The sequence below is a fragment of the Bombina bombina genome, chromosome 3 (genome assembly GCF_027579735.1).
Source record: "Bombina bombina isolate aBomBom1 chromosome 3, aBomBom1.pri, whole genome shotgun sequence".
Classification (NCBI taxonomy): Eukaryota; Metazoa; Chordata; class Amphibia; order Anura; family Bombinatoridae; genus Bombina; species Bombina bombina.
In genome coordinates, this window is record NC_069501.1 from 152,909,324 (window position 1) to 152,937,154 (window position 27,831).

The 27,831-nt window shown below is 38.7% G+C and overlaps 1 protein-coding gene across 2 annotated transcripts in view; it reads right to left on the bottom strand.

The window, feature by feature from the left end:
* USP25 (ubiquitin specific peptidase 25) overlaps positions 1-27,831 on the bottom strand; it is a 458,760-nt gene that overhangs the window by 208,417 nt on the left and 222,512 nt on the right. For both annotated transcript variants that reach the window (XM_053706014.1, XM_053706013.1), the window contains exon 10: positions 7,494-7,642. In XM_053706014.1, coding sequence (XP_053561989.1) covers positions 7,494-7,642 — 149 coding nt within the window. The remainder of the gene's footprint in view (positions 1-7,493; positions 7,643-27,831) is intronic.

The window sequence follows — 27,831 nt, forward strand, 5'->3', positions numbered from 1 at the left end:
TTGTCCATTTTACATAGTTTCTCTGGGATGACCAACTTGTCACAATCATCCAGAGTGGATAATACCTCCTTAAGCAGAATGCGGAGATGTTCCAACTTAAATTTAAATGCAATCACATCAGGTTCAGCTTGTTGAGAAATGTTCCCTGAATCAGTAATTTCTCCCTCAGACAAAACCTCCCTGGCCCCATCAGACTGAGTTAGGGGCCCTTCAGAAATATTAATATCAGCGTCGTCATGCTCTTCAGTATCTAAAACAGAGCAGTCGCGCTTACGCTGATAAGTGTTCATTTTGGCTAAAATGTTTTTGACAGAATTATCCATTACAGCCGTTAATTGTTGCATAGTAAGGAGTATTGGCGCGCTAGATGTACTAGGGGCCTCCTGAGTGGGCAAGACTCGTGTAGACGAAGGAGGGAATGATGCAGTACCATGCTTACTCCCCTCACTTGAGGAATCATCTTGGGCATCATTGTCATTGTCACATAAATCACATTTATTTAAATGAATAGGAATTCTGGCTTCCCCACATTCAGAACACGGTCTATCTGGTAGTTCAGACATGTTAAACAGGCATAAACTTGATAACAAGTACAAAAAACGTTTTAAAATAAAACCGTTACTGTCACTTTAAATTTTAAACTGAACACACTTTATTACTGCAAATGCGAAAAAACATGAAGGAATTGTTCAAAATTTACCAAATTTTCACCACAGTGTCTTAAAGCCTTAAAAGTATTGCACACCAAATTTGGAAGCTTTAACCCTTAAAATAACGGAACCGGAGCCGTTTTGAACTTTAACCCCTTTACAGTCCCTGGTATCTGCTTTGCTGAGACCCAACCAAGCCCCAAGGGGAATACGATACCAAATGACGCCTTCAGAAAGTCTTTTCTAAGTATCAGAGCTCCTCTCACATGCGACTGCATGCCATGCCTCTCAAAAACATGTGCGCAACACCGGCGCGAAAATGAGGCTCTGCCTATGCTTTGGGAAAGCCCCTAAAGAATAAGGTGTCTAAAACAGTGCCTGCCGATATTATTATATCAAAATACCCAGATAAAATGATTCCTCAAGGCTAAATATGTGTTAATAATCAATCGATTTAGCCCAAAAAAAGTCTACAGTCTTAATAAGCCCTTTTTGAAGCCCTTATTTACAATCGTAATAAACATGGCTTACCGGATCCCAGAGGGAAAATGACAGCTTCCAGCATTACATCGTCTTGTTAGAATGTGTCATACCTCAAGCAGCAAGAGACTGCTCACTGTTCCCCCAACTGAAGATAATTGCTCTCAACAGTCCTGTGTGGAACAGCCATGGATTTTAGTGACGGTTGCTAAAATCATTTTCCTCATACAAACAGAAATCTTCATCTCTTTTCTGTTTCTGAGTAAATAGTACATACCAGCACTATTTCAAAATAACAAACTCTTGATTGAATAATAAAAACTACAGTTAAACACTAAAAAACTCTAAGCCATCTCCGTGGAGATGTTGCCTGTACAACGGCAAAGAGAATGACTGGAGTAGGCGGAGCCTAGGAGGGATCATGTGACCAGCTTTGCTGGGCTCTTTGCCATTTCCTGTTGGGGAAGAGAATATCCCACAAGTAAGGATGACGCCGTGGACCGGACACACCTATGTTGGAGAAATAGGCCCCGCCCCTTAAGGCCGATGCCGGAGTAGGCCCAAACACAACCGCATGGGTAAGCGGTTTTACACCTAAGTTATCAAAACACAGATAACACAAATAATGTCAACGATTTATATATAAAATCCAGGGACTCCAGTAACACCCTTCTTGTAAAATAGGATTACTGCTTACCCAATTCCCATACAGGGAATATAAATGCCAGCCAGTTCTGATATATCAAGTCTCCTCATAAATAAAAGGCTGCACAAACCTTAATGCTGCTTGTAGCATGAATCCGGTCTCCACACTGAAGATGTCTCATGGTTACCTTCAGAAGTCTTCTGGGAACCAGCATGGATCTTAGTTACAACTGCTAAGATCATCAACCTCAGTGTAGAAATCTTCTTCCATAACCCCCTGAGGAAAATAGTACTCACGGGTACCATTTAAAATAAAAAACTTCTTGATTGAAGAAACTAAAACTAACACCTCACTTTACCATGTCTTCCTAGTATAACATAGGCAAAGAGAATGACTGAGGGTGGAGGGGAAGGGCTGTGGTGCTCTTTGCCACTTCCTGTTAGCAGGAAGATAATATCCCACAAGTAAGGATGAAATCCGTGGACTCGTCATATCTTTGTAAAAGAAACTGCCAAATCCATTCAGATAAGAGGCAGCCTTCAAGGGCTTAGAAATTAGCATATGAGCCTACCTAGGTTTAAGCTTTCTACAAAGAATACCAAGAGAACAAAGCAAACTTGACGATAAAAGTAAATTAAATTAGTTTGACACCAATTTTAAAGGGATATAAAACCCCAAATATTTATTCCATGATTCAGATAGAGCATGTTATTTTAAACAACATTCTAATTTACTTCTATTATCAATTTTTCATCGTTCTCTTGGTATCTTTTTTGTAAAAGCAGGGATGTATGCTTAGCAGCACTATATGGCAGCAGTTTTGCAAAAATGTTATCGATTTGCAAGAACACTAGATGGCAGCACTGTTTCCTGCTATGTAGTGCTCCAGATGCCTACCTAGGTATCTCTTCAACACAGAATATCATGGGGAAACAGCAAATTTGATAACAGAAGTAAATTAGAAACTTTTTTTTTTTTTTTTTTTAAATGGTATGTTCAGTCTGAATCACAAAAGAAATATTCTGAGTCTCATATCCCTTTAAGCTTATGTGCTCTGTCAGAGAAAGACTCATGGAGACTGAAACAAACATGACATTTTAACAATGCATAAAATGTTTCTTTACTGCAAGTGAAACACTATTGCAATATACATGTATTATTTATTTTGCTGCCTTCTGCTGTAAAATACATCTAAATATTGTACTTGATTGACTTAGTCCCAGGGAGGGTTTGGTTAATACTTTTCGACAATTTATGTGAGCTTTTGCTTACTTTTCCCTCCCTCTCTAAGCTTCTATGGTGTTGCATGCTTTTAAAAAGGTGGGTTAACAGTTAATTTTATTTCACAACAGATTATTTTATGGTAATACTCATATGCCCACACAACAAATTACACAAAAATCTGATCACTGTCCAGGACATTTTGTCCCAAATGAAGTAGAAGAGACATAGTGATACCTTTTGTAATTTTCAGATACATTCAAAAGTGGATATAAATACAACAGCCTATATGAAATGTAATTTTCTATTATTGAAATCATATTTTTTCTGCAGTATATATATATATATATATATAGATAGGGGGGGGGCAGTTTAGGAAAGTGCAATTTGGAACCAGCTGCCACATTCACAACTGATTACTCTTCATATTCCATAAATAAGGATGACCAACTTAAAACATGTACCGCTGGAGTAAAAGCCAGGATAAGATAAAAATATTTTCCTGCAAGAAACACGCTCTTCCTTTATCTGCTCTAATATACTTTAACCATATTTTACAGTTAAAAAAAACACATTAATACAAAACTGCAACGATTTTGGACATTTCCAGATGCAGAGGTCCAGCTATATGATTCAATTACGTGTGCCACTGCAAGTAGCCTATGGGCTCAGCATTATTACAAACAGTACAAATCTATAAATCTATGTTACACCCTGAAAGAAACGTAATAGTACGTGCTGTTCTGAAACAACAGTGCCTAGAGAAATTGGTGAGGAACGCTATAATAGCACAGCATGTCAGGCGACTGCATATAAAGTAATGAGCCATAACAAATGTAAAAAGGCTGCCAATTTAATATCAGAGAAAAAAAAAATTAACAGTTAACATTAGAGCTTGACAAATTCCAGGAGCTACAAGTTTATTTACATACATCTTTATATAAATCATTCCCTGGCTCCTAATAAAATATATGACTGGCTCTTCACTAACCTGGGTGGCGCCTCTTATAAAGGGGCAAAGGAGCAATAATACAATTTAATGTGCAAGAACATTAAGGAGCTATTGCTTGAACTGGACTGTGTTTTACACCCACAAAGGAGTTAAACACACAGTTAAAGACCACTCTTGACCAGCAATGCACTGTTCTGTTCTGGCATAGTTCTGTTCAAGCAGTAGTGCATTAATAAAATTGCACCTTTGTATCCCTTTAAATAATTCTTAACTAAATGCAAGTCAAAATGTTAACCTATTTAACATTAGGAAGTAAACTAAACTTAAACCATGGATGGGCATGGATCACACAAAAGACAAACACCCAGGATATTTGTTCTTAACATTAAATCCCTTTCACTATATTGTGAGCGATAACACATGAAGTCTGGGATGACTCAACAACTGGGTAAATAGCCATCTACTTGCAGACAAACACAAACCTGAGCACAGCATTTAGCAGGACCTTATTTATCTCTATGCCCAGCACACACTCTCTTTTCCAATTTTGACTGCTGGCCAAGCTAAGAGAGAAAGTAAGAGAAGTACAAGACAGAAAGAACGAGAGTACCAAACCAGAAAAGATGGGTTTTTATGTACGGTCACTCCGAATGTGCTGAAAGGGATTGAACAGTATGAAGAACACATTCTGTTTTACATTGTAACAGCACATGCTTATAGACCACCCGGACCAATGGCGAGGGTCAATTGTTTTGGTGACAGTCATAACCAATTTAATGGAAGGACGGGATACTGTGAAAACAAGTTATAAATGAGACGTAAAATTGCCTGTAAAATGTCTCTCAAACAATGCCTCAGAAGAAGCAAAAACAATGAAAAGATGAAATGTATTAAAATTATGTCAGGACCACATGGTTGCTTTACACAACTAGTCAAGCAATGCTTGACACAAAGTCAATCATACACAGTAATACTAAGACTCCAGTGCAAGTTACAGACCTGACCATATAAGGTGTATAATACAGTCAGAGGAACAATATCTGGATTCATAGTAGTGGAGGCCATCTGTATGGGTAGAAACTTTGCTTTGCATGCTTTTAGGATAAGAGCGGCCAGTGTCATAAGACAGGGACATAGGGACGTAAACCACAGAAGGAACAAACATCTGAGAACCAAGTGTCAAGCGGCCAGAATAGCGCAATGCTGTGTTAAAAATCTTTGTCAGTCAACATGTTGAAAATCATAGCCTAGAGAAAAACCATGGAAAGGGAAGAACAATTACTAAAGCAATTCCGGGGTCTTTGGTTCTGGAGCTCTAAATAAAAGCTCTAAAGTTCTGTCTCACTACTGAACAAGTCCACCAAAGTGAGTGGAAAATTCACTAGGATGAGGAGACCATTACCTGTGATGGAACATGAAACACTACAAATGTCAGAATCCTGTGGAGTGGAACATAAACATAGCGTGTGCCCCCTTGATGACAGATATAAACTGCTCCTGAGGCATTATCATTACTGCATGCACAAGGAACGTCCTATAGAGCTACAGTACCTGCAAGTGAAGCAGGACAGATCTGATTAGAAGTGTTGCCTTTCTGGGAGACAATATACCATGCACTAGTATGCCACACCAAACTGCTGTCCATGACAGGAGACTGGCTTCCATTGCAAGACCCAAACAATTGTGATGCTAGCTACAAACGTCTGCTGAATGGCCGGTATTGCACCACCAACCAAGGGAACCACCTGCTGTCGTACAGAGTGATATATCTTTGAGATTGTTCTGTCAGTCACATGAAAAAGTTATGTTTATAAATATGGCACTAATGTAGCAGCTATCATTTTAGCTTAGAAACTTGTAGTAATAAACATTGTGTATTTCTTTTTAAATTTGTCACAGCTTCTAGTTGACTTTTTTTTTTTTTTTTTTTTTTTTTTTTAGCTTTTATTGGTACTTGCAGGATCCTATTGCCAGCTGATGCTAAGTGGTGGTGGATTTACACTGGTGTATAACCTGAGGGACAGCTAACTTGGTCAGTACACCCAAATATTGCCTGTCCAACAGTTAAATGCTAAACATTTGTGAGTTTCAATGTTATCACTTATGTTCTCTAGAGTTGAAAGATAGTACGCTTAAAGGGACAGTCTACACCAGAATTTTTATTGTTTTAAAAGATAGATAATCCCTTATTACCCATTTCCCAGTTTTGCATAACTAACACAGTTATAATAATATACTTTTAACCTCTGTGATTATCTTGTATCTAAGCCTCTGCAAACTGACCCTTTTTTCAGTTCTTTTAACAGACTTGCAGTCTAGCCAATCAGTGCCTGCTCCCAGATAACTTCTTGTGCACGAGCACAGTGTTATCTATATGAAATACGTGAACTAACACCCTCTAGTGGTGAAAAACTGTTAAAATGCAATCTGAAAGAGGTGGGCTTCAAGGTCTAAGAAATTAGCATATGAACCTCCTAGGTTAAGCTTTCAACTAAGAATACCAAGAGAACAAAGCAAAATTGGTGATAAAAGTAAATTGGAAAATTATTTAAAATTACATGCTCTATCTGAATCATGAAAGTTTATTTTGGCCTAGACTGTCCCTTTAATCTGTAAGCTGGTAACTACTACAGAGTCACTGAAACATTACAAAATGCGCCCCAAGATCAGAATGTTCTTCAGCTTGCTTCATGATCAGAAAGATAAATTGCATGTATGGTCATGCTTAAAATTAGACCAAGGTCCTTTAGAGCAATCTTGTGACTCCAAGCAGATGACAACTAGGCCCGATCTAATGGGTCTATGAAATCATCAGAAATCCAAAGAAAATAACAGAAATGACATCCAAGTAGGAAGAGAAGAACAAAAGAAGAGCTTTATAGATAGAAACATAAAAGATGCAGGAAAGGGACAGTGGGTGTAAAAAGAAGGGGCCACCTAACAAATATTTTGATGGCCTAGGGAGGACTGGTGTTAACTTGCATGATGCTGCACACTTACTATTAATGCGGTTCTTTCAAGTGGAGACTGGGAGACACATTGACTTCTGGTCATAGTGGTGGCCCACTGGCCTGAGAGGTGAATCACATCATCAGAACTGAATGGAATTTTACTTACTGCAGATTGTTTTTACTCTTGTTCTGTTTAATCACATTATGCATCATCACATGTCATATCATTAAAGGATATTTATAACTATGTGGAATTTTACTCTCTCTGTTCTACTTATAACAGTGTTTGCTGAAGTTTTCATTTTATCTCAGTGGATTACACCATCTACTGCTTCATGTAGGGTCATTATGAACATGACAGAACAATACACTTTAAGATCATATCGTATTGAGAGATTTCTGTTTTGGAATTTCCTCATGCCCAATAATCTTAAATCAGATTGTAACAACTATTTTTTTTATACTCGTACTTTCTAACATATTTTCACTCTTAGAAGCAAAAAGGTGCTTGTTATGATAAAATGTTGATATAAAATAAATAAAAATGCATTTGTCAAAATTATTTAATGATGTAAACAATATACATTTCTCACCTCCTGACCAGACTTGCCAGAGTTTTCCGAATGCAACGACTCTATTTCTCCCTCTACCATCGCTGCCTCCAGGCACTCGTGGAGATCTTTAAACCCATTCACCTGGAGAGGGTACTGGCCAAACATCTCGGTATTTTCAAATTTCTTTCCTTAACAAAAAATAATCTAAATGTTAAAGAGTGCACCATAGCCAAAAAATTATTATGTTTAGGCACTTTTTTTTTAAAATAAATAAAAAAATAAATAGAACACAAAACTGAACCTGGCCATGTCCTTTTAGGTAAGCAAGCGAGAATCAAATGTGAAAAACAAACTTTATGCAAAAATATTTAACATATTTAATCGGATGCTCTTTGAATATGCCTGATGAAAAATATTTGTGTTGAACATCTGCAATGGACCAGTTTGTGTATTCCTGTACATTAAACACATAGTAAAAATGTATCAGATTCGGCACCTGATTTTTGCACATAATTGAAGAATACAGTTCTACAGATGCAGTCTTTACCTATTTGAATCTATCAAGTTAAGTCTTGTGTGTTCCCTTGTTTGGAATGTATTTGCTTTAATCATGACCAGCAACGGTTTACAGCACATATCAGAGTTTTTTTTTAACCAAAATCAGAACCAAACCAAAAAGTATTGCAATAGAACAGAAGTCTCTTTAAGCTAAAACCCTAAACAAACAAAAAATAAATAAATAAGGGTAAAGGGCAAACAGCTAAGCCACTTCATTCTGAAACAATGTATAATATGTTGGCAAACACAACCACTGTATGGGGTTAATCTTTCTAATCCAGCCACAAGCTCCAAACTTTGGTACTAGAAGTATATATGTAGGAGGGAGCAGAAAGCGTATACGTAGGGGTGCAGCTTCTGGGAGGAGTTTCTACGTACTCCAGTAGTAAAAGGCCATCTACTCATCAGTACAGATATAGCTCTATTTCTCTCACACTCGTGTAGAACACAAAAACAGAACGTCCTGTTATTAACCAATCAAAAGATGGACATTCTTAAAGCTATGAATAGACTACAGTTTAAATTGCGTTTTGCTTTTTATGGTTCAGCATCAAAGAGAGCTGGAAGTCATTTCATTGCTTTGAGGTTTGTGCAACAGGGAAACCACAGAGGATAAGGATTTGGATTAAATAAAATCTGTTTATATTTGTTCTCAATCAAGTTGGCGCCAAAACAGCAGTGTGCAAACTAAGTTGTCAGTGGATGTAAAAAGGACATGATTTCATGAAACAATCTGCTAAACCTTATTAAATCACCTGCGTTTAAGCTTCAGAACTCGAGACTAAGACACCTTTATGTGAAGATAACCAACACACACAAGGTACAAAAACATAATTTATTTAAGAACTTACCTGATAAATTCATTTCTTTCATAGTGGCAAGAGTCCATGAGCTAGTGGCGTATGGGATATACATTTCTACCAGGAGGGGGCAAAGTTTCCCAAACCTCAAAATGTCTATAAATACACCTCCCACCACACACATACCTCAGTTTTAACATATAGCCAAGTAGTGAGGTGTAAAAAGGCATACAAAAAAGAGGAACTGGAAAAAAAAAAATGTGTTTTCATACCAAAAAAATAATTACCACCAAAAAAAGGGTGGGTCTCATGGACTCTTGCCACTGTGAAAGAAATTAATTTATCAAGTAAGTTTTTACATAAATTATGTTTTCTTTCATGAAACTTACATGCACATAGCCACTGAAGGGAACGATCGAGACTGAAGGTTTAGACACGCTAAAACCAATCTCATTCGCCTTGTATGTAGGTTGAAGACAGAGTCTTGGACACTGAATCTATCAGGAAACCTAAAAAGGTGACCCTTGTTTGAGGAATCAAGAAACATTTTTAAATTGATCCTCCAACGATGCCTTTGAAGAAACCACACTAGTTTTGTGTGAGAGTCTGCTAAATGAAAAGACTGAGCTAGTACCAAGATATCGTCCAAATAAGGAAACACTGCAATACCCTGCTCTCTGATTACAGATAGAAGGGCACCGAGAACCTTCGAAAAGATTCTTGGAGCTGTCGCTAGGCCAAATGGAAGAGCGACAAACTGGTAATGCTTGTCTAGAAAAGAGAATCTCAAAAACCGGTAGTGGTCTGGATGAATCGGAATATGAAGATAAGCATCCTGTAAATCTATTGTTGACATAAAATGCCCTTGCTGAACAAAAGGCAGAGTAGTCCTTATAGTTACCATCTTGAAAAATGGGACTCTTACAAAATGATTTAAAAGTTTCAGGTCCAGAACTGGTCTGAAAGAATTCTCTTTCTTTGGGACAATGAATAGATTTGAATAGAACCCCAAACCCTGTTCCTGTAGAGGAACTGGAACAATCACCAGTGAAAGCTCTAGATCTGAAACACATTTCAAAAAAGCCTGAGCCTTCACAGGATTTGTTGGAACATGAGAAAGAATTTTCCCACAGGAGGTTTCATTCTGAAACCTATTCGATACCCTTGAGACACAATATTCTGAATCCACTGATTTTGAACAGAACCTGACCACATTTCCTGAAATAATTTCAATCTGCCCCCCACCAGCTGAACTGGATTGAGGGCCGTACCTTCATGCAGTCTTGGGGGATGGATTTGTTTTTTTTATAAGGCTTGGTTTAATTCCAATTTGAAGATGGTCTCCAATTGGAACCAGAGGCCTTAGAGTGTTTTTTTTGTTCTTTATTCTGACGAAAGGAACAAAAACGATTAGGAGCCTTAAATTTACCCTTGGACATTTTATCTTGAGGTAAAAAAACTCCCTTTCCCCAGTGATAGTGGAAATAATAGAATCCAATTGAGAACCAAATAAATTCTTACCCTGGAAAAATAAAGATAGTAATTTAGATTTAAACACCATGTCAGCATTCCAAGATTTAAGCCATAACGCTCTTCTGGCTAAAGACATAGATTTAACATTGATCTTAATAATGTCAAATATAGCATCACAAATTAAATAATTAGCATGTTGAAGCAGAAGAATAATGCTAGACAAATCAGTATCTTCTATCTGATGAGCTAAACTGTCCAACCAAAAAGTTGAAGCAGCAGCCACATCGGCCATAGAAATGGAAGGTCTAAGAATATAACCAGAATGTAAATAAGCTTTTCTTAGATAATATTCAATCTTTCTATCTAAAGGATCCTTAAAAGAAGTACTATTTTCTATAGGAATAGTAGTACGTTTGGCAAGAGTGGAAATAGCCCCAAAACTCTAAATTAGCCACAGGTAAAGGATACGACATCTTAAACCTAGAAGGCGTATTAAAAGAAGAACCAGGCTTATACCATTGCTTAGTAATCATATCAGAAACAGCATCTGGAATAGGAAAAACCTCAGGAGCAACCTTATGAGGTTTAAAAACAGAATTTAAACGTTTACTGGCTTTGTTATTAGAGGACTAGACTCTTTAATACCCAAAGTAACCAAAACTTCCTTCAACAAAGAACGAATATAATCAATCTTAAACAGATAGGAAGATATGTCAATTCCAGAATCTGATTCAGGGTCCTCTGAACCAGAGGAATCTTTATCAGCAGAGGATATTTCAGTATGCTGTCGGTCAATACAAAGTTCATCAGAATTATGAGAAGTTTTAAAAGACCTTTTACATTTATTTAAAGGCGGAATAGCAGGCATAGCCTTATTTATAGCTGTAGAAATATAATTCTTTACATCTGCAGGAATATCAGGTACATTAGACGTTGAAGGAACAACAGACAATGTATTAGTACTAATAGAAACATTATCAGCATGCAAAAGCTTATCATGACAGATGCCAAATAATTGGGCTGAAGAAATCACACCCGTTAATTTACAATAGACACACTCAGCTTTGGTAGAACTGTGTTCAGGCAGCATGGTTTCTACAGCAACATAAGAGGCAGGATCAGACGGAGACATCTTACAAAATGTAAAAAGAAAAAAACATTTAAACAAAATATCCAATTTCCTCAAATAGCAGTTTCAGGAATGGGAAAAAATGCTTATGCCATAATAAGATGCAAAAAAAACATAATTTATGCTTACCTGATAAATTTATTTCTCTTGTGATGTATCGAGTCCACAGATTCATCCTTACTTGTGGGATATTCTCCTCCCCTACAGGAAGTGGCAAAGAGAGCACCCACAGCAGAGCTGCCTATATAGCTCCCCCCTTAGCTCCACCCCCCAGTCATTCGACCGAAGGCTAGGAAGAAAAAGGAGAAACCATAGGGTGCAGTGGTGACTGAAAGTTTAAAAATAAAAATATATATGCCTGTCTTAAAAAACAGGGCGGGCCGTGGACTCGATACATCACAAGAGAAATAAATTTATCAGGTAAGCATAAATTATGTTTTCTCTTGTAAGATGTATCGAGTCCACGGATTCATCCTTACTTGTGGGATACCAATACCAAAGCTTTAGGACACGGATGAAGGGAGGGACAAGACAGGGACCTTAAACGGAAGGCACCACTGCTTGTAGAAACTTTCTCCCAAAAATAGCCTCCGAAGAAGCAAAAGTATCGAATTTGGAAAATTTGGAAAAAGTATGAAGCGAAGACCAAGTCGCCGCCTTACAAATCTGTTCAACAGAAGCCACATTTTTAAAAGCCCATGTGGAAGCCACAGCTCTAGTAGAATGAGCAGTAATCCTTTCAGGAGGCTGCCGTCCAGCAGTCTCATAGGCTAAACGGATGATGCTTTTCAGCCAAAAGGAAAGAGAGGTAGCCGTAGCCCTTTGACCTCTCCGCTTACCAGAATAAACAACAAACAATGAAGATGTTTGACGGAAATCTTTAGTTGCTTGTAAGTAGAATTTTAAAGCACGAACCACATCAAGATTGTGTAACAGACGTTCCTTCTTAGATGAAGGATTAGGACACAAAGAAGGAACCACAATCTCTTGATTGATATTCTTATTAGAAACAACCTTAGGAAGAAACCCAGGTTTGGTATGTAATACCACCTTATCTTCATGGAAAACAAGGTAAGGGGAATCACATTCTAAAGCAGATAGCTCAGAAACTCTTCGAGCCGAAGAGATAGCTACTAAAAACAAAACTTTCCAAGATAAAAGCTTAATATCTATGGAATGCATAGGTTCAAACGGAACCCCTTGAAGAACATTAAGAACTAAGTTTAGGCTCCATGGCAGAGCAACAGGTTTAAATACAGGCTTGATTCTGACCAAAGCCTGACTAAATGCTTGAACGTCTGGGATAACTGCCAGACGTTTGTGAAGTAGAATAGACAAAGCAGATATTTGACCTTTAAGAGAACTAGCAGATAATCCTTCTCCAAACCTTCTTGGAGAAAAGACAGTATTCTAGGAATCCTAATCTTACTCCATGAGTAACCCTTGGATTCACACCAATAAAGATATTTGCGCCAAATCTTATGATAAATCTTCCTGGTGACAGGCTTTCTAGCCTGAATCAGGGTATCAATGACCGATTCAGAGCAACCACGCTTTGATAAAATCATGCGTTCAATCTCCAAGCAGTCAGACGCAGAGAAATTAGATTTGGATGCGTGAACGGGCCTTGAATTAGAAGGTCCCGTCTCATTGGCAGAGTCCACGGTGGAACCGAGGACATGTCCACTAGGTCTGCATACCAAGTCCTGCGTGGCCACGCAGGAGCTATCAGAATTACCGAAGCTCTCTCCTACTTGATTCTGGCAACCAGACGTGGAAGGAGAGGAAACGGTGGAAATACATAAACCAGATTGAAGGACCAAGGCACTGCTAGAGCATCTATCAGTACCGCCTTGGGATCCCGGGACCTGGACCCGTAACGAGGAAGCTTGGCATTCTGACGAGACGCCATCAGATCCAATTCTGGTGTGCCCCATAGCTGAATCAGTTGGGTGAATACCTCCGGATGGAGTTCCCACTCCCCCGGATGAAGAGTCTGACGACTCAGAAAATCCGCCTCCCAGTTCTCTACTCCTGGGATGTGGATTGCTGAGAAATGGCAAGAGTGATCCTCTGCCCACCGAATTATTTTGGTTACCTCCATCATCGCTAGAGAACTCCTTGTTCCTCCCTGATTATTGATATAAGCTACAGTCGTGATGTTGTCTGACTGAAATCTGATTAATTTGGCCACAGCAAGCTGTCGGAGAGCTTCCTCCCGAGACCATAAGCCCTGTGTTTTCAGGGAGTTCCAGACTACACCCCAGCCTAACAGGCTGGCATCTGTCGTTACAATGAGCCACTCTGGCCTGCGGAAGCACATTCCCTGAGACAGGTGGTCCTGAGACAACCACCAGAGAAGAGAATCTCTGGTCTCCTGGTCCAGATGCAGTTGAGGTGATAAATCTGCATAATCCCCATTCCACTGTTTGAGCATGCATAGTTGCAGTGGTCTGAGGCAGTGATTTTTAACCTTTTTTTTGCCGTGGCACACTTTTTTACATTAAAAAATCCTGTGGCACACCACCATCCCAAAATTTTAAAAAAATCACACATTGTAGCCTAATACAGCATATATATATACACATACACACAAACACACACATACTGTATGTATTGTGCTGTTATGCCATGCCTCCTACAAACTACCCCTGCACTGGGAGTAAAAAACAAGCAAAGTTTAAAAAATATGTCACACTGTTGTCAGTCTGCCGTGGCACACCTGAGGATCTCTCACGGCACACTAGTGTGCCACGGCACACTGGTTGAAAAACACTGGTCTGAGGTGTAGACGAGCAAAAGGGACTATGTCCATTGCCGCTACCATGAGTCCGATTACTTCCATACACTGAGCCACTGATGGTCGAGGAATGGAATGAAGAGCTCGGCAAGTGGATAAGAGTTTTAACTTTCTGACCTCCGTCAGAAATATTTTCATTTCTATCGAGTCTATCAGAGTCCCTAGAAAGGAAACTCTTGTAAGAGGGAAGAGAGAACTCTTTTTTTATGTTCACCTTCCACCCATGAGATGTCAGAAAAGCCAACACGATGTCTGTGTGAGACTTGGCTAGCTGGAAAGTCGACGCCTGAATTAAGATTTCGTCTAGATAAGGCGCCACTGCTATGCCCCGTGGTCGTAGAACCGCCAGAAGGGACCCTAGCACTTTTGTGAAAATTCTGGGAGCCGTGGCCAACCCGAAGGGAAGGGCCACAAACTGGTAATGCCTGTCCAGAAAGGCAAATCTGAGGAATTGATGATGATCTCTGTGAATAGGGATGTGTAGATACGCATCCTTTAAGTCCACGGTAGTCATATATTGACCCTCCTGGATCAGAGGTAGAATAGTTTGAATAGTCTCCATCTTGAACGATGGAACTTTGAGGAACTTGTTTAGAATTTTGAGATCCAAGATTGGTCTGAAACTTCCCTCTTTCTTGGGAACCACAAACAGGTTTGAATAAAACCCTAGCCCCTGTTCCTCCTTTGGGACTGGGCGAATCACCCCCATGGTATGTAGGTCTTCAACACAGCGTAAGAACGCCTCTCTCTTTGTCTGGTTTACAGACAATCGAGAAATGTGAAATCTCCCCCTTGGAAGGGAGCCCTTGAATTCCAGAAGGTATCCCTGGGACACAATTTCTAAAGCCCAGGGATCCTGAACATCTCTCGCCCAAGCCTGAGCGAAGAGAGAGAGTCTGCCCCCTACTAGATCCGGTCCCGGATCGGGGGCTACCCCTTCATGCTGTCTTAGAGGCAGCTGCAGGCTTCTTGGCCTGTTTACCCTTGTTCCAAGCCTGGTTAGGTCTCCAGACTGACTTGGATTGGGCAAAATTCCTCTCTTGCTTTGTAGCAGAGGAAGCTGAAGCGGGACCACTCTTAAAGTTCCGAAAGGAATGAAAATTATTTTGTTTGGCCCTCATCTTATTTTATCTATCCTGAGGGAGGGCATGACCCTTCCCTCCAGTGATGTCTGAAATAATCTCCTTAATTTCAGGCCCGAATAGGGTCTTACCCTTGAAAGGAATGTTCAAAAGTTTCGATTTAGATGACACATCAGCAGACCAGGACTTAAGCCATAACGCCCTGCGTGCTAAAATGGCAAAACCTGAATTCTTTGCCGCTAATTTAGCCAGTTGAAAAGCGGCATCTGTAATAAAAGAATTAGCCAACTTAAATGCCTTAATTCTGTCCATAATTTCCTCTAATGGAGTCTCCATTTGAAAAGCATCTTCTAGAGCCTCAAACCAGAAAGCAGCTGCAGTCGTTACAGGAACAATGCACGCAATAGTTTGGAGAGAAAAACCTTGATGAACAAAAAGTTTCTTCAGGAGACCCTCTACTTTTTTATCCATAGGATTTTTGAAGGCACAACTGTCCTCGATAGGTATAGTTGTACGCTTAGACAGAGTAGAAATATCTCCCTCCACCTTAGGAACTGTCTGCCATGAGTCCCTTATGGTATCAGATATGGGACACATTTTCTTAAAAACAGGAGGGGGAGTGAACGGAATACCTGGTCTATCCCACTCCTTAGCAATAATATTCACAATCCTCTTAGGGACTGGAAAAACATCAGTGTAAACAGGAACCTCTAAGTATCTATCCATTTTACACAATGTCTCTGGGACCACTATAGGGTCACAATCATCTAGAGTTGCTAATACCTCCCTAAGCAATAAGTGGAGGTGTTCAAGCTTAAATTTAAAGGCCGTCATATCAGAATCTGTCAGATGAAGCGTCTTTCCTGAATCAGAAATTTCTCCCTCAGATAACAAATCCCTCGCCCCTGAGGGTATATCAGAAACAGCTACTAAAGCGTGAGATGGCTCAGCATTTTTCCTTAACCCAGAGCTGTCCCGCTTTCCTTGTAAACCAGGCAGTTTGGACAAAACCTCAGTGAGGGTTGTATTCATAACTGTGGCCATGTCTTGTAAAGTAAATGAATGTGACGCACTAGAGGTACTTTGCGTCACTTGTGCGGGCGTTACTGGTTGTGACACTTGGGGAGAGCTAGATGGCGAACCCTCATTTACTTCTGACTGAGAATCATCTATTGCTCTATTTTTAAGTGCTAATATATGTTCTTTATAATTAATAGACATATCAGTACATTTGGGACACATTCTAAGAGGGGGTTCCACAATGGCATCCAAACATATTGAACAAGGATTTTCCTTGGTATCAGACATGTTAAACAGGCTAGTAATGTAACAAGCAAGCTTGGAAAACACTGTAATCAAAGTAAATAACACTTAGAAATAAAACGGTACTGTGCCTTTAAGAGAAAAAAAGCTGTACAAGTTCTGCAAAACAGTGTAAAAAAGCAGTAAACTTAACGAAATTTTTACAGTATTATCTTACAGCCTTAGTAACATTGCACAACTATGCAAATAAACAATTAACGCCTTAATGGCAAAACCGGATTGAAAAAACATCAAAACCGGTAAAAAAGACTTTCAGCACCTTGCCACAGCTCTGCTGTGGCGCCTACCTGCCCTTCAGAACTTCAGAATGATTTGTGGGGGAAAAAAACCTCCTTTACAGCCCTCAAACACAGCAGGAGCAGTTGGATGACTCTTAAGGAAAAGAAACTGCGCAACTGAGGCGCGAAAATAGGCCCCTCCCACCTCACTCAATGTTTTGAGGCCTATTAGAAAAACACCTGAGTGTCTCTTAATTAACCATGTGGGTTAAAAAACCCTAACAAAAGCCCCTTCAAAAAACATTATAATTGCATCATTTACTTGAACAAACAAAAAACTTTTTTTTTTTGTTTTTTTTTTAACAGTGTCACCAGTAACAAATGAGCCCTTCAAGGAAGCTGAAATTCCTATCCAAGTGTCTGAAATACAGCTTACCCTTTCCCCATGGGGATATTGCTAGCCCTTTCTAGAATAAACACAGTCTGTCTAGAAAAACATACCTCATATGCAGCTTAGCATGCAAACTGTTCCCCCAACTGAAGTTTTCCTGTACTCTTCAGCCCTTGTGAGAACAGCAGTGGATCTTAGTTACAAAGTGCTAAGATCATAAACCTCCTTGCAGAAATCTTCATCTCTTTTTCTGCCAAAGAGTAAATAGTACACACCGGCACCATTTAAAATAACAAACTTTTGCTTGAGAAATAAAAAACTAACATTTTTGTCACCACACTCGCTCTGCACTTCCTAGTTACTTAGAGTAGGCAAAGAGAATGACTGGGGGGTGGAGCTAAGGGGGGAGCTATATAGGCAGCTCTGCTGTGGGTGCTCTCTTTGCCACTTCCTGTAGGGTAGGAGAATATCCCACAAGTAAGGATGAATACGTGGACTCGATACATCTTACAAGAGAAAAAAGCATCATAGCTCTTAAAAATACGAAGAGAACCAGAAGCATTAAAGGAAGAGGGGTAATATACAAAAACTTTTTGCCGCCAAGTATGACGCATGACGCAAAAGGAAGTAAAACATTTTTTGGCTCCAAAGCTAACATCAGGAAATGACACAACTCACGTCATAACAAGCGCGACTCATCGCCAAAATAACTGACGTTAACAAAGACACAGGAAATTACGAGACTTGCATCACCCTAGACGCAATTCCGCTCCCCAAAATTTTTCGTGCCAAAAATTACGCCATAAAAAAAAGTCAAATTGAAAGAACTGAAACCCCAGGTAAGAAAAAATTTAAATAATCTTCCCAAACATAAATTCCATACTGAAACTGATAGTCTGCAGAAAAGGGAAATATACACAGACCTGACTCATGGCAAATATAAGGAAACACATATATTTAAAACTTTACAATATAATATAAAGCGCCAAACATAGCTGAAAGTGTCTTACAAAATTATACATACTTACCAGAAGACACCCATCCACATATAGCAGACAGCCAAACCAATACTGAAAAATATCAGCAGAGGTAATGGTATAGGAGTAGAACGTTGATCTGAAAATGGAGGCAGGAGATGAATCCCTGCGACCGATTACAGAGAGCCTTTGAATAGATTTCCCAAGGGTGAAACCAACCATAAAATCAGTAGGCAATAATCCCTTCACATCCCTCTGACAAACACTGTACTCTGAGAGGAATTGGGCTTCAGAATGCTTAGAAGCGCCTATCACAGAAGAAATCAAGCACAACTTACTTCACCACCTCCATAGGAGGCAAAGTTTGTAAAACGGAGGTGTATTTATAGGCATTTTAAGGTTTGGGAAACTTTGCCCCCTCCTGGTAGGAATGTATATCCCATACGTCACTAGCTCATGGACTCTTGGCACTTACATGAAAGGAAGGATATTTTAGCCTCTGTATACACTTAAAGGGACACTGAACCCAAATTTTTTCTTTCGTGATTCAGATAGAGCATGCAATTTTAAGCAACTTTCTAATTTACTCCTATTATCAAATGTTCTTCCTTCTCTTGGTATCTTTATTTGAAATGCAAGAATGTAAGTTTAGATGCCGGCCCATTTTTGGTGAATAACCTGGGTTATTCTTGCTGATTGGTGAATAAATTCATCCACCAATAAAAAAGTGCTGTCCAGAGTACTGAAACAAAAAAGAAGCTTAGATGCCTTCTTTTTCAAATAAAGATAGCAAGTGAACAAAGAAAAATTGACAATAGGAGTAAATTAGAAAGTTGATTAAAATTACATGCTCTATCTGAATCACAAAACAAAAAAATTGGGTTCAGTGTCCTTTTAAATCAAGCTGTGTGTTTGCCAAAATTCTGAGCTTCAGTTTCACTCTTAATCTTTAAATAGTACTATGTTTACCCATTAAAGCATCTTAGGCTCTATTTACATTGGAATAGACATGAAAAACTATACAGCAAAATAATTCAATAAATGTTGGACATGAAAAGAAAAAAAAAAGGTTTAAAGCGATATTTATAAAAGGCAAATGTTGCGCTCCAGACATGTGAACCCTCTTGAGCTTACATCCCTGCTTTTAAACAAAAGATACCAAGATAACAAAGACAATTTGATAATAGAAGTAAATTAGCAAGTTTAAAATTAAATGCTCTATCTGAATCATGAAAGAAAAAAATGGGGTTTAACGTCCCTTTAAGTCTCTCAACAGAGCTCAAAAGCAGTGGATTTAAACATGCAGCTTTAACCTTTATAATGTAATCAATTATGTATTTCTGGATGGTGATTCACACACTGACTTTTGTACATCTGCCATTAAATTCCTGTCTTCTGATTTCTCTATGTTGGAAATGAAGCAAGCTCAGCACTTGCACTCAGTGTGAGAAAGGCAAAAAAAACAGGTTTGTGATCAGTTAAAGGGGCAGGATCTTGTAGGATCTGGATATACAATGTTAAGCTTTGTATAACACAGCTTACTATTTACACAAAACAGACAGTGCTACAAATACAGATCCAATAATGTATTTATTATGTTTAAAAATACAGTAAAAACATTTAAAAGAGATAAAAACATTATTGTCCATAGGCGACCATAATATAACAAAAACAATATTAATTTCCCAGCACAAACTTAAAGCAAAAATACTTAGAATCTCTCAAAACTCATGATTAATGTCTGGCCAGACTTAACAGGAGCACAAAGCATTTCAGGGACACGCCACCATCAGTTTACTATTTGAATTTAATTGTTTTACTGTTGGCTTTAACAAAGGATATAAAGAAAACGTAAATTTGAAAAGAAGAAAATTGGAAAGCTTTTATTTTATTTTTATCATTTGCACTTTCTGAAACAAATAAATAAATGAAATGTATGCTTACCTGATACATTTGTTTCTTTCTTGACACGGTGAGTCCACGGATCATCATAATTACTATTGGGAATATCACTCCTGGCCTGCAAGAGGCAAAGAGCACCACAGCCAAAGCTGTTAAATACCACTCCCTTTACCCACAACCCCAAGTCATTCAACCAAAGGGAAAGGAGAAAGGAAGTAATATAAGGTGCAGAGGTGCCTGAGGTTTATGAAAAAAAATAAACTGTCTGAATACAGGGTGGGCCGTGGACTCACCGTGTCAAGAAAGAAACAAATTTATCAGGTAAGCATAAATTTCATTTTCTTTCTAATGACACGGTGAGTCCACAGATCATCATAATTACTATTGGGAATCAATACCCAAGCTAGAGGACACGGATGATAAGGGAGGGACAAGACAGTTAACCTAAACAGAAGGCACCCCTGCTTGAAGAACCTTTCTCCCAAAAACAGCCTCAGCTGAAGCAAAAGTAACAAATTTGTAAAACTTAGAAAAAGTATGTAAAGATGATCAAGTGGCAGCCTTGCAAATCTGATCCACAGAAGCACCATTTTTGAAAGCCCAAGTAGAAGAAACAGCCCTCGTGAAATGAGCCGTGATTTTCTCAGGAGGCTGCTAACCAGCAGTCTCATATGCTACGCGAATAGCACTCCTCAACCAACTAGAAAGAGAAGTAGCCGTAGCTTTCTGACCTTTACGCTTTCCAGAAAAAACAACAAATAAAGAAGAAGACTAGCGAAAATCCTTAGTCGCCTGCAAATAATATTTCAATGCATGAACTACATCCAAGTTGTGCAACAAACATTCCTTATGAGAAGAAGGATTAGGACACAAAGGAGGAACAACAATTTCTTGATTAATATTCTTATCAGAAACAACCTTGGGAAGAAAACCTAAAGCAGTACAAAGTACTACCTTATCAGAATGAAAAGTAAGGAAAGGAGACTCACACTGCAGCGCAGAAAGCTCATAGACTCTTCGAGCCGAAGAGATAGCAACCAAAAACAAAACCTTCCAGGTTAACAACTTAATATCCAAAGAATACATGGGCTCAAACGGAGCCTGTTGAAGAACTCTCAGAACTAAATTAAGACTCCGAGGAGGCGTCACAAACTTAAACATAGGCCGGATTCTAACCAAAGCCTGACAAAAAAAACTGAACGTCTGGCACATCCGCCAGACGTTTATGTAACAAAATAGATACAGCAGAAATTTGACCCTTCAGGGTACTAGCAGACAAACCTTTCTCCTGACCCTCCTGGAGAAAAGACAAAATCCTAGGAATCCTAACTCTACTCCAAGAGTAGCTCTTAGAATCACACCAATACAGATATGTACGCCATATCTTGTAATAAATCTTTCTAGTCACAGGCTTACACGCCTGAATCATAGTCTCAATAACCGACTCAGAAAAACCATGCTTATATAGAATCAAGCATTCAATCTCCAAGCAGTCAGCTTCAGAGAAACGAGATTTGGATGAAGGAAGGGCCCCTGAAGCAGTCCTTTCTTAAAAGAAGGCTCCACAGTGGAGACTGTGACATTTCCACCAGATCTGCATACCAGATCCTGCGAGGCCAAGCAGGCGCAATGAGAATCACTGACACCCTCTCTTGCCTGATCCGAGCAATGACCCGAGGAAGAAGGGCAAACGGAGGAAACACGTATGCCAGGCTGAACTTCCAGGGAACTGCTAGAGCATCTATTAGAACAGCTTGAGGATCCCTTGACCTCAATCCGTACTTCGCAAGCTTGGCATTGTGATGAGATGCCATAAGATCCAATTCCGGAAGACCCCACCCGAGAATCAAACTAGAAAACACCTCTGGATGAAGTTCCAACTCCCCCAGATGAAAAGACTGTCTGCTCAGAAAATCCGCTTCTCAATTTTCCACCCCTGGAATGTGAATTGCAGACAGACAGCAATTGTGAATCTCTGCCCACTGAATAATCCTGGCTACCTCCCTCATTGCCAAAGAACTCCGAGTTCCCCCTTGATTGATGTAAGCCACGGACGTTATAAAACTGGGTTGAAGCCAATTGAGGCCAGGCTAGAAGAGCATTGAAGATTGCCCTCAACTCTGAGACATTTATAGGAAGAACCGATTCCTCCCGGGTCCACAGACCCTGAGACTTCAGAGAACCCCAGACAGCGCCCCAACCCAGCAGACTGGCATCCGTGGTCACAATCACCAAGGTAGGCCTGTGAAAACAGGTTCCCTGGGAGAGACGATCCTGAGACAACCACCACGGAAGAGAATCTCTTGCAGCCTGATCTAGAATAATCTTCGGAGATAGATCCGTATAATCCCCTTTCCACTGTCTCAGCGTGCATAACTGCAGAAGTCTAAGATGAAACCGAGCAAACAGAATGATGTCCATGACCAAAACCATCAGACCAATAACCTCCATACACTGGGCCACCGATGGACAAGGAGATGACTGAAGAGCCAGACAGGAATTGAACATTTTTTACTTCAAAAACGAAGAATTACGGCAGCAACAAGCAGAGTAAAAAGTAAGTTAAAAATAAATACTTTATTTCAAATATTATAAAAAGCCAATAGGCAAAAAGTACAAAGGGTAGCAGGTGATAACCCTCCTTACATGTTTTGTGCCTATGCTCGGCACTTACTTCCTTGCTTCTGTCAAAAAGATCTTCATTTCCAGAGAATCAATAATGGTTCCCAAGAATACCACTCTTGTAGCCGGAATCAAGAAACTTTTTTCTAAATTCACCTTCCAACCGTGGGAGCGCAGAAAAGACAACAACAACTCTGTGTGGGATAATTACTGGAACTTATAATTGAAAAAGAATTTGTGTCATCAAATTAAAATATAACCTTTATTAGTTTTATTTATAAAAAAGACAGCATATACCAGGTTACAAACACAGGCCTTAACACCTAATGACCCATCAGCTCCCTCTATATCTACTAGCGCGTCCTCTTTTTTAGGCATAACAACGGGCAGACAGCGCACTATACCGGGCAGCAATCAGGTGCAAGAATCGAGGCCCAACAAGCGCAAGCCAGCAACCACTCCTCAAAGAGAGACAAGAAGGAGACAGCCAAGCCCATTCTCCAAGATCAGGATGGGAACCTAAAAATTGTAAATCTAACAAGCCATGTGCTAAACCAAACCCACATCTCTGTTCTGTCCAAAGGTCTTAGTTTTTGTCCAACAAACAAACTAAATAAATTTGAAGTTGTCAAAGACATAAATCTGTATACTAGAAAGCTACTTTTGAAAAAATTATATGCCAAGAAAGAACTCGGAGATGATTGGACTATGACAGACCAACTAGCCTTGCAAGATCTACAAGACTTACTCAATGATAACTCAGATAACATATCCCCAGAAACTGACTGGAGACAAAAAATCAGAAATAAATCTAAATACATTCCTCCCAGCCATTTATCACCTCAGATCCAAGTGTTCAATGAAATTGTATGTGAAAAAATAGAAAAACTACCTGACTTCAAAATAAGTTCTAATCTTACCAAACATGAACAAAAAGCATTAAAAGAAATCCACACATGGCATGACACCATCATTAAGCCATCTGATAAGGGGGGCAATATAGTCCTATGGGACAAGAATATGTACCTTGAGGAAGCTACTAAACAACTTGACAATAAACATTGCTATAAGAAATTATTCGGCAATCCCACAGCTATGTACAGTGAAAAGTACAGTAAAATCATAGATAAGGCATATAAGGATAAAATTATCAACAGTACGGAAAAACAATTCTTATCACAGCAACATCCTACCACAGCTACTTTCTATATGATTCCCAAGATACATAAGGACATCCAGAAACCTCCAGGCAGGCCCATAGTGTCAGGCAACGGCAGTCTAACTGAAAAACCGAGTCAATACATAGACCAACGACTCAGAGAATATCTATACACGCTACCATCTTATGTTAAGGACACTATGGAGGTGCTGCAAAAACTGGATAACATGACACTATCCCCTAACTCGTTCATCATAACGGCAGATGTGGAGTCATTGTATACCAACATAAAACATCATTTGGGTGAACAGGCGATTTCTTACTATTTGAGTACAAATGTGGATGATAATCAAGATCATAATCAGTTCATCAAAGATCTATTACACTTTGTACTTCATCATAACTATTTTACATTTAAAGATCGTTTTTATTTACAAACACAGGGTACCGCAATGGGTACGGCCTGCGCACCCACGTATGCAAATTTGTTCTTAGGTTGGTGGGAGAACCTAACAGTATTCACTGAAGACAATGATAGATTTATGCAGTACATTCCTTGTTGGATTCGGTATATAGATGATATACTGTTCATCTGGGAAGGCCCCGAACCAATATTATGTGAGTTCATGGAAGTCTTGAACAATAATATATTGAACATCAAACTCACATACGAGTACAGTCAGCAATCAGTTAATTTCTTAGATCTACAAATACAAGTAGACCAAGAAGGAAGGGTGAGCACAAACATATACAGAAAACAAACAGCAACCAATACCTTATTGTACCATACCAGTGCCCATGCCCCCTGTACTGTTAAGGCCATCCCTAAAGGGGAATTCACAAGGCTGAGGAGGAATTGTTCTGATTTGAGTACATTCAGGCAAGAAGCCTCTAAATTATCTAACAGGCTACAAGAAAGAGGCTACAGTAAAAGGTCCATAAAAAAAGCTAAAACTGAGGCATTACAGCAAGACAGACAAAGGCTTTTACGACCACGTCAGAAAAAACAGGACAATAAACCAAGACTGATTACGACTTACAACCCCCAAATAAAACAGATAACAACGATAATTAATGATCACTGGCATATCCTAAAGAATGATCCCCTACTAGCAACTCAGATCGGGGATAAAGTTTCAATTGGATATAAAAGACCCAAAAACCTAAAAGACACACTGGTTAAAAGTCATTATATCCATATGCCTAAAAGAGCAAGTCAATCAAAAGGCATGTTCCCATGTGGGACATGCAGTACATGTCCCAAGGCACTGAAAATCAAGGACATTGTAGACAAATATGATAATAAACACATACTAGCTGACCACTTCTCCTGCACCACAACAGGTGTTATATATGTCCTTCAGTGTCCATGTAAGCTGTTCTATGTCGGAATGACGACACGACAAGTGAGGACAAGGATAATGGAACATAGCAGAAATATTAAAAATGCTTATAAGGACATGGAGAAAAACAAACAAATAACAAGTGTAGCTAGGCACTTTTATTACAAACATGATAGCAATGACTCCTTGCTTAAATTTTCAGTATTACAAAAAACAACTCTAGGTATTAGAGGAGGCAACCTAGAGCAAATACTACTTAAAATGGAGTGTAGATGGATACACCTATTGAATAGTGTCAAACCTCATGGACTTAACGACAACAACAACTATCATGTCTATCTGGAATAACAAAAAACAAAAAATAAAAATTAATATAGGGATCAAACACCACTATATGATCCGAGAAGATAACATTTTCAACATATCATACCTGGAATATGTATGATCCTTTACAATCAATGAGATACAATAAATTAAAATCAAGAATTTAACCCTTATTTACACCCAATTACTTCAATGGTTTCACTCAATAATATTGGCAGTAACACATTCCTTCACTGTGCAGCATATTAAAGGGACTTCTTAGAAACTATTTTCTTCTAAGTTCAATTTAACAACTCCGAATATCACACTTAATACACTGTGTTATCACCACACCTCACTTCATTTGGCTTTATTTTTAGCCAATTATTCATTATCTTAACATAAAATGAATCCCCGCTTGAGTTGGATCATAGATTTTTTCACTAAATTAACTTAAAGTCCTTAGACGTTTTAATTTTAATTTTATCTTTAATTTGTTGTTAACTTATTTTCATTACATTCTATTTTACACTTATAACAAGCACTACTCACAGCTTAAACACGTGTTTTTTGTTTTTAAGATTTATTTTTAGTTTCACCTCTCACTTGTATATCACTTCAGTACTTAGCAAAAAGAACATTACAAATCTTGATAAGTATCTATTAATACATACATTAATGGTGTTACATCCAAACAAATAGTTCCGGTTTTTCCTTATAAGAAAAATATACTAATATATACCTTAATAAAGATGAATGAAAATCAGGAAGAATTGAACAAGGCAGTGTTACACTGAAGCATTTATTTTCCAAATAATATATTACATTGTTTTGTTATCCAGTAACCATGGCGGGTACACATCGTCTCCATAGCAACCTCCGTGACAGAACTAACTCTAAGACTGACACAAGCTCTACCAATAGTAACAGTAGTCCCTGACCAATCAGACTTTAGAGGTGGGACATTAGAAGACTACATATTTCCGGAAGTGTGCCGGCCCGGGTAACCCCTCTGAGGATGCGTTAGAGAAACGCTGCGTCAGGGGTCCTCGCTATATTTTTTTAAACTGCCTCTCTTGTTGTAATAATTAGCAAAAATATCTTAGCTTAAATAACTCTTCTTAGTTAGTACTTGGTAACCTGTGGCTTTTCACAGGCTTAGGCAGAAGCTATTACTATTTATCCCAGTATATATAAAAATGGGTAACCGCTGCACTTGCATATCATAATACGATTACGTGTGGGTAATATAATATCTGGGGGTTTAAGGTCTGAGACAATTGTGTCTATACAATATCGTAGACTACCATAGAAAGAATACAACTTATAGATGTTATTATTAAGATAAGTACAAAATTAGACACATAGTGTAATACTTTTACAAGCAGAAACTTAGCAACACTGTAATATAACTTTAGTCAAAACGGAGTGACAGAAAAAACAAGTCTGTTTCTCACAAGCCTAGGTAGCAGCTATTACTACTTACCATAGTTTTTGAAAAATGGTTAACCGCTGCACCTACATAATCCGATACGGCAACGTGTAGTAAATATAAATCTTGAGGATATGGTTTTGAGATAACACTTTCTCAACAATATCTTTGATTATGCTATAAGCAGGATAACCTACAGGCGGCATTACCAAGATAATTTAACACTCGATACACAATGCCAAACTATTACAAGTTGTAACCTAGAAACCCTGCAACACTACTTGAACAAAAACAGTGTGACAGAAAAAATAAGTCTGCAAGCGATTTAAGCACAAAAATAAAGTTTGAGTCTGCAAAATCACTTTAAAATAGCTCCAGATTGGTTGAAAATTCCCACAATCTATTAAGATGCTATAATGCCACTTATTTGGACAATATAATAGGACACAGACTGCTTTAATATTAACACTAGCTGCAATCCGAGCCTATCCCTTGATGCAATAGCATGTGCACAATCACCAATATCAGTTAGAGTTGCAGAGTTAACTTAATAATCAAGTGTTGGTAATACAATAGAGAGACTGCCATATAGGTAATCCCCCAGACCTCCTAGTTTCCACAGATATCTTATTGCAAGTGTATATATTGGTATTAGCTCACTCTATACGGGCTATATAACTGGACATTGATGTTCATAGTGCCTTATAAGCCTATTTATCTACCAAGACCATTAAGTTCAAGCATAAAAGGTATACCATATATCAATACCCACTACGGGAAAATCTGAAGGACAGGCAGGATATTAGGCCACATAGTCCTTAGATAGATTAATATACAGATATACCTAGAATATTAAACTTGTTCT